The sequence below is a fragment of the Salmo salar genome, chromosome ssa15 (genome assembly GCF_905237065.1).
Source record: "Salmo salar chromosome ssa15, Ssal_v3.1, whole genome shotgun sequence".
In the NCBI taxonomy this organism is placed as follows: Eukaryota; Metazoa; Chordata; class Actinopteri; order Salmoniformes; family Salmonidae; genus Salmo; species Salmo salar.
The window spans coordinates 4,032,605-4,041,216 of record NC_059456.1 but is presented as its reverse complement, the minus strand read 5'-3'; the positions used below and the strand labels follow the sequence as shown (position 1 = coordinate 4,041,216).

Genomic DNA, 8,612 nt, shown 5'->3' with positions numbered 1-8,612 from the left:
CTCCGCCCACCGGCATCCTAATAAGGAAACAAGAGCAAAGAGAGAGAATACGGCAGACAGAGTGGGAGGGTCGTCACACACTCCTCACTGCCCTTTCTTATTTGGACAAAATGAACACCTATGTGAGAATGCTGTTCATTGACTACAGCTCAGCGTTCAACACCATAGTGCCCTCCACACTCATCACTAAACTAAGGACGCTGGGATTGAACACCTCCCTCTGCAACTGGATCCTGGACTTCCTGACAGGCTGCCCCCAGTTGGTAAGGGTAGACAACAACCACTCCCTCAACATCAGTAAAACCAAGGAGCTGATTGTGGACTACAGGAAACGGAGGGCCGAGCACGCCCCCATCCACATCAACGGGGCTGTAGTGGAGCAGGTCGAGAGCTTCAAGTTCCTCGGTGTCCACATCACTAAGGCATTATCAATGGTCCACACACACCAACTCATTTGCACTCACTGTATATAGACTTTTCTTTTTTTCTACTGTATTATTGACTGTATGTTTGTTTATTCCATATGTAACTCTGTGTTGTTGTGTGTCAAACTGCTTCGCTTTATCTTGGCCAGGTCGCAGTTGTAAATGAGAACTTGTTCTCAACTAGCCTACCTGGTTAAATAAAGGTGAAATAAAAATAAAAAACATCACAGTTCTCTGCCATCTAGGACCTCTCTACCAGGTCGTGTCAGAGGAAGGCCCTAAAAATCGACAAATATTCCAGCCACGCAATTCATAGACCTGTTCTATCTGCTACCGCACTGCAAGCGGTACCAGTGCACCAAGTCTGGAACCAACAGGACCTGAACAGCTTCTGCCCCCAAGCCATAAGACTGCTAAATATACTGAACAAAAATATAAATTCAACATGCCACATTTTCAATGATTTGAGTTACAGTTCATATAAAGAACTCAGTCAATTTAAATAAATTCATTAGGCCCTAATCTATGGTTTTCACATGATTGGTCAGGGGCACAGCCATGGGTGGACCTGGGAGGGTATAGGCCCACCCATTTGGGAGCCAGGCCCACCCACTGAGTATTTCCCCACAAAAGGACTTTATTACAGACATAAATACTCCTCAGTTTCATCAGCTGTTCGAGTGGCTGGTCTCAGACGATACCGCAGGATGAAGAGGTCCCTGGGCTGGCATGGTTAGACATGGTCTGCGGTTGTGAGGCCATTTGGACGAACTGCTAAATTCCCTAAAATAATGTTGGAGGCGACTTATGGTACAGAAATGAACATGACATTTTCTGGCAACAGTTCTGGTGGATATTTCTGCAGTCAGCATGCCAATTGCACACTCTCTCAAAACTTGAGACATCTGTGGCATTGTGTGTGAAAAAACTGCACATTTTAGAGTGGCATTTTGTCCCCAGCACAAGGCTGACCTGTGTAATGGTCAAGCTGTTTAATAAGCTTCTTGATATTCCACACTTGTCAGGTGGATGGATTATCTTAGCAAAGGAGAAATGCTCACTAACAGGAATGTTAAGAAATTTGTGCACAAAAGTTTAGAGAAATAATCGATTTGTGCGTATGGAACATGTCTGGTATCTTTTATTTCAGCTCATGAAACATAGGACCAACACGGTACATGCTGCATTTATATTTTGGTTCAGTATAGTTAGTCAGGGTAGCTATTGGTTAACTATTTAACTATATGCATTGACCCTTATTGCAATAACTTATGACTCATCACATACACTGCTGTTACTCTTTATTATCTATATTGTTACCTAGGCACTTCATCTGCACATAAATGCACATATCTACCTCCATTACCTCGTACCCCTGCATATCAACACAGTACTGGTACCCTGTGTATATAGCCAAGTTATTGTTCATTATTGTGTATTTATTCCTTTTGCTATTTTACACACAATTAATTAAAATGTGACTAGAGTATGGTGCCCTCTACTGGCAGGTTGTCTCACTAGACACCAAATGAAAAAGTCTAAACATTGTCCCACCCAGTCTGCCTTGTCAGGCCACTGATATGAATGTAGGCTACAACTTTCAGCTATGTCCAATGTTTCCTGATTTGAAGTACAGACCAGACTATTATGGAAATGTCCCTTAATGTATAGTGGAATCTCTTTCTGTGGCGTCACTCTGACCACAAACTTTGTCCCGCCTTCACATCTTCGAGAAGAACTGCTGAATCCCTGCACATTCACTTACCTATTGTTGAATCTTGCCTTTCCCCTACACGTCTACAGTATATCTTACCCAGGGACTGCAGTTGAAAATTATTTAAAACACACACTTTATTAAACAATAAAATGTTGCACTGTCCCTTAAAAACTAACATTTTTAAAAGTGTTCCCATTCCCAACACATTTATTCACCCAGACACAGGGACAAGCTCACAGCAGCCAGACAAGGTCCCAGCAGTCATTCACCCAGACACAGGGACAAGCTCACAGCAGCCAGACAAGGTCCCAGCAGTCATTCACCCAGACACAGGGACAAGCTCACAGCAGCCAGACAAGGTCCCAGCAGTCATTCACCCAGACACAGGGACAAGCTCACAGCAGCCAGACAAGGTCCCAGCAGTCATTCACCCAGACACAGGGACAAGCTCACAGCAGCCAGACAAGGTCCCAGCAGTCATTCATCCAGACACAGGGACAAGCTCACAGCAGCCAGACAAGGTCCCAGCAGTCATTCACCCAGACACAGGGACAAGCTCACAGACGTCAGACAATGGGACCAAATGGTTAGCCATCTTTATTATGAAACATTGGACTGAATCACACAGCTGTTACACCCTACTGGCAGACAGACCTCTCCCAGCTCAGTGTAAGGTACCTGTTACATAGGACCACTGTGATGTAAATCAGTCTGTGTTAAACAAAGGCACCCTATTCCCTGTATAGCACACTACTATAGACCAGAGCCCTATATAGCGCACTACTATAGACCAGAGCCCTATATAGCGCACTACTATAGACCAGAGCCCTATATAGCGCACTACTATAGACCAGAGCCCTATATAGCGCGCTACTATAGACCAGAGCCCTATATAGCGCTACTATAGACCAGAGCCCTATATAGCGCGCTACTATAGACCAGAGCCCTATATAGCGCGCTACTATAGACCAGAGCCCTATATAGCGCTACTATAGACCAGAGCCCTATATAGCGCGCTACTATAGACCAGAGCCCTATATAGCGCCTACTATAGACCAGAGCCCTATATAGCGCACTGCGTATGAACACAGCACATAAGTGCCCTACAATTTGGCCAGAACCCTATAAAAGGGAATAGGGTGCCATTTTGGACTCAACTTCAGTCCCCTGGCGTTGCCCCAATCAGGTCTGACCCTTCACTAAGACCTTTGGGGGGGGCGCTGTTCTGTTCCAGTGGCTATATCAGCCACTGAGATATACATATATACGTGTGTGTTAGTCTCTCGTGACGACAAATAAGATTTGGTTCACGGTGACAAGATTATATTTATGTAGAGAGAAAGGCGGTGGGGTTCCGATTTTGACATGTGTATGTTCCGTTTGACAATACGGGTGGGAGTGACGATGATGAGCGGACTGGATAGTAGACTTACAGCAAAATGTGAGGAGTCAGAACTAATGTTTTTACTTCCCACTTTGTCTTGAGTAGACTGCAGTGGGTGGGGTACACAGCCGCCTTATAAAACACAGAGGGAGATAATCAAAAGCATTTCAAAACGAAGTCTCAGAATGCAAATGGAGAAAATATGTCCAATGCAAAGAGGGGCATCCTCATAAACAGAAAATAATGGAAACTGAAGTACATTGAGTATTCTTCAGTTTTCCAATCATAAAAAGGCATTTTTGGACCAGTGGGGAGAATAAAACAGAATTATCACCAGTCAATTACACTTGTAACTGATAACAATATTGGCTTATTAATCGGTTGCCATTTTGTTTCTGTCTGCTCAGTGGACTGGCTCCAAACTGAGGGGATGGACAACGGTGAGGGCTTGTTCCACAGAATACAGTGCAACTACAGAAGCAGAGAAGTCAAAAGGAAAACATTTCAGCACACACTTCCAGGGCCTAGCTAACATTTCATTTTGGGGTGTGACAGACCAAGGTGAGACTAGAGAACAGGAAACAGAAAATAAGAACCACGACTTTTCATTCTCTGTCAGAAAAATCTCCTTCCACAAATTAGTGCTACCACAAGAGGCATACGGTACTCAAGCTGTGATTTCTTGTTTTTCCTCTTTTTAAACAAACAGCAAAACTAAAACATTGGATTAAAAAAAAAAAACATTTCTTTCTACTTTTCCCCCTCCTTAGTTCACCATCTTTAACATGGAAGTGCTCTAACCATATATTTTTCCCTGTCTTTTTGATTTTAATTTAAGAAAATAGTAGAAAGTTAGTAACGGCCTCGAACTATCACCAGGAGGAGGAGGAGGAACCTGTCTGATCCAGGGTCCTGCGTAAAGGGTAGGCTGTGGCTGCAGCCACGCGCTGAGGTGAGGCTGCTAGGATGACATGTATGTGTGAGGGAAGAATGGAGGAGAGGATGTGTGGGGAGATGGGGAAGGTACAGAGAGAAGGGAGGAGAAGACATACATTTGGTTGTGGGGATGAGGAAGGGAGGGAGAGAGAGGGCTACACACTGGTCAGGTAATCAGTCCATTGGTCTCTTTTCTCCATGTTTCTTTGTAAACTCTTCTGCGTTCTTAAAGAATTTTTTCCGGTCCTTTGAGTATTCTTCTGCTAAGTCTGCCCTCAGGGGGTGCTCTGGCTGGGGGTCGTTCACCAACGCAATCAGAGACTGAATTACTGCAGAATAGACAGGGAAAACAAACGCATTACTACAAAATCAATTACTACACTGAGAACCTAAAATGACTAGTGCAAGTTTTTATTTTCCAGTCATCTGCTCCGTATTACGGGGGAGGCAGGTAGCCTGGTGGTTAGAGGGGGGGCAGGTAGCCTGGTGGTTAGAGCGTTGGGACTAGTAACCGAAAGGTTGCAAGATCGAATCCCCGAGCTGACAAGGTCAAAAAAAATCTGTTGTTCGGCCCCTGAACAAGGCAGTTTTAACCCACTGTTCCTAGGCCTCCATTAAAAATAAGAATTTGTTCTTAACGGACTTGCCTAGTTAAATGAAAGGCAAAATTTTTACAAAAAAATCACATAAGCATTGCAGGCATAATTTACATTCTAGGCAAATGAGAGGTTTTTAAGTCCTGACATGACATGTATGCACAACTCAATTTTCAGGAAAATCCAGCACTGTTATGTGTGTAAAATGTTCAAGCTAATGTTTCAGCGCTCCCACCAGAGGGCTGACCGCACTCCCACCAGAGAGTGACTATTGGGAGACTGAGGCTCACCCACCTTGGTCCGTTTTGGTGGCTGGCTTCCAGTTCTCTGCGCTGATGACAGGCAGACACACCTGTCCCTTCTCGTCGATGTTGGGGTGGTAGATCTTCGTCTTGAATGTGATCTTGGGGGGCTTGAAGGGGTATTCGGCGGGGAAGATTAATTCAATCCTGAAAGCTCCCTTGTCATAAGGAGCGTTGTCCTATTAGAGGAGTAATGGGTAGAAAATAAACCATGGTTAGTTAGTTCGACAATGACCATATCCAAGGACCAACCCGTATAACCATGTAATGACATTCCATACATGTAATAGTTCTATAACTACAACAGGGCTTCTGTGAACTTAATAGCCTTCATGAGAGAATTGTGAAGCCATGAATTGACGATGATAAGGAATAAAACCACTTACAGGGACAATGAGACCTTGCCAGGTCAGTATGTTGGATTCATCCACTTGAATGTTTCGGAAGTTTTTCATTCCAGACTTGCGAATCTCTTCAAGTTCCTGAAAAGAGAGCAACATACAAGATTATGACACGTTAAGCGACCCCCTCCAATGAGGAAAAGGAACATAAGTGTAATGTACATAGCCGACTCATAGGAAGGGGTTAGGAGAACTTCAATGACTGTGGCTCCGCATTCACTACAATAAGTCAAATGTCATTCAAGTCATTATGCATAAACAGAGAGCTGTCTGCCTGTGAGGCATCAATGTCTGTGAATGACAGCAAATATGGCATTGACACGTCTTGTTGATGTCAACAAACCTAAAAGACAAAGCTTACTAATTCATGTTTTGTTTGGTCCACACAATTCAGTTTGCTGAGTGTTTATTATTAGTTAGGTCTAGAAAACGTTTCGGTTTCGTTTACTGCTGCAAACCTTCACGATGACCTCATGAGAACTGCACCATGAGTTAATTTTCTACAATGGTGTCGTGTTGATAAGAGCCATATCTGGCTGACTATCTAGTAGTCTAGGCCTTACTGTTAGTGACAAAAACTATAACTATCAAATATAACACTTGACTAAATGTATTTCCAAAACCATATGTGCGGTGATAGTTAATGCTATTAACGTTACTAGCTAACAACTTGCGGTTTCGTTTCTAAAACGGAAACACATAGTTTATAAAGTCGTTAACTACTACCATTAGCTGACTAGCGAGATAGCTAGCTAACGTTACAGCAGTTAACGTGACTATAGCTAAATCGCATTGATACACAGGGCTAACTTGAAACGTTAAGTAAAACCGTTGAGCGACTTGCTAATCCTCTAAACATTGGGACAATGAGATTGTGCTACCTGAGTCACATTGTAAGTGAAACGCCCTTTCTTTGGTTTAGCTAGCTAACGCTAGTTGGGCGATATGGGGAGCTAGCTAGCTAAAGCAGCTAGCCATCAAACAAACCGCTCAGACAGTTGGCGTAGCTAGTTAGTTACAGTAGCCTAGTTCAATAACGAAAATTGTTCAGCAATCGCAAGGTTTTGATAATAATTTGATGTGTCAGTTTCTCCTTCTGTACCGGAGATTGGTGTCAGTTCTAAGTATTAGCGAGCAACACTGCGTACTGGTTTCCCTGCTGTGATCCTCAATTTGGCTTAAATTTGCCGGTGTTTCCAAACCAGGAGTGTATTAATTACGCCGATTCTGTGGCAAACCGTTCCGTCTGACGGTATGTTACAAAACGTTTCGCAACCCGAAACGGTTTACTTCAAACGTTTTGCAACGAAAACGAGTTTCTATTGGATAGACTGGGGTAGGTCCCTCCCCGCTTCGTTCGCTCTGTTTGGTTCACAAACGGTAAACTGTGTCCGATGTAAGAGGTAATGAATACACCCCATAGTTTGAGCTAGCTAACCTAACTAGCTAACGTAAGCTATCTAGTCAACGAAACAGAGCGACTTCTCGCTTTTAGCGGGACATTATTTCAACACACAACGTTACGGGACAAATACGCATCATGACATCGTGGCAGCGTTGGGGTAAATAATGACTAAGCACTTAGATAGACCATTCGGCTTAAATGTTGAAAGATATATGAAAATAGTGCGATCATGAGATTTACCTTGTGCAGTCTCCTGCTCGCCGCCATCTTGAATCTACTGTGGGTACCCAGAATACACTGCGGCGACAGGGCGGCTTGCTTTCGCAGTTCCAAAAAGCGACACACTGGACGCGTTCGAGCCGATCACTTTTGTCAAGTCGGCGACCATCGTTGGTCACCGCCTTTCAAAGTGTGTTGCATTATGCGGATACAAATTGTCCGACTTGCGCTTACATGAACTTTTCAACAGCCATGTGATCAAAGGACATGAAGTTTCGACTGCAGTCGACATGCTCCTCACCCGTTGCAATTTGCAGCAATCGCATACATTGTGGGAAGCATTTGTCAATCAATCATTAGTGTTATTGTTTGACAAACGCGACCCAAATACATGACTGAGACAGGAAGAAACTTTGCCGATATTCATGATTAAATTGGATATGAATGAATGTGATATTTCAGGCTCTTACTGCCCAATTGATAGCAATGTACACACCTATATTTAAGTGTGTGATTTGGGGATTGGAGACATGTTTATTTCGGCAGCGGCAATACAAAAAACATAGTTTCTAAACAATGGCAACACTGCCATGTTGCACCGAGCCTCCGACTTTTTGCTGTAGCAGATGCACCACCAGTTTGCAGTCGGTTTCTTCAGCCTTACCAAACAAGCCCACTCTTTTCACTCCACTTTGATACAACGTGATTTTCATAGGTTAGGAGAGCATTTTCGCTAATCCTATCCCCCTTCCCTAACCTTAGCCTCAGTCGCCTAACCTGCTACGTTAATTATCCTAACCTGCTGCGTAAATTCTCCTATTCTGCTACAAAATACACTTCGATATCGAAGTGGCGTAAAAATAGTGTTACCAGTTCCAAAAAGGCAATGGGCCGCCTTCCAAAGTGTTTCATTATAGGGTAAAAATTGTCAGACTTGCGCCTACATCACGACTACCTGAACTGTACAAAAAAACGTGATCAAATGTCACAAAGTTTTGACTGCAGTCAGAGGAAGAGGCGAAGCGAGAGGGAAAGCCTAAACTGCCCAAAATCTGTCTTTTCCAGAAGGTAGCGTATTATTATTTTTTGCTCACCAAGCGAGGAGTTTTTTAAATGGAGGTCCATGAGTGTCGGAATTTGGTATGGCCTGTTTAATCGAATAAAAGTTTCGTTATGCTTGTTACGAGTGTAACCTAACGTAGCAGGCGTAAAATAAACGCCTGAAAC

At 43.5% G+C, this 8,612-nt stretch overlaps 1 protein-coding gene across 1 annotated transcript; it reads right to left on the bottom strand.

Moving 5' to 3' along the window:
- Window positions 1-2,721: 2,721 nt before the first annotated feature.
- LOC106570866 (ubiquitin-conjugating enzyme E2 L3) lies at window positions 2,722-7,593 on the bottom strand. Its single transcript, XM_014143434.2, has 4 exons — window positions 7,407-7,593; window positions 5,747-5,842; window positions 5,353-5,539; window positions 2,722-4,791 (listed from the first exon to the last, which is right to left on the bottom strand). Exons 1-4 carry the CDS (start codon window positions 7,431-7,433, stop codon window positions 4,637-4,639), a joined length of 465 nt encoding a protein of 154 aa, XP_013998909.1. The 5' UTR covers window positions 7,434-7,593; the 3' UTR covers window positions 2,722-4,636.
- Window positions 7,594-8,612: the final 1,019 nt, after the last annotated feature.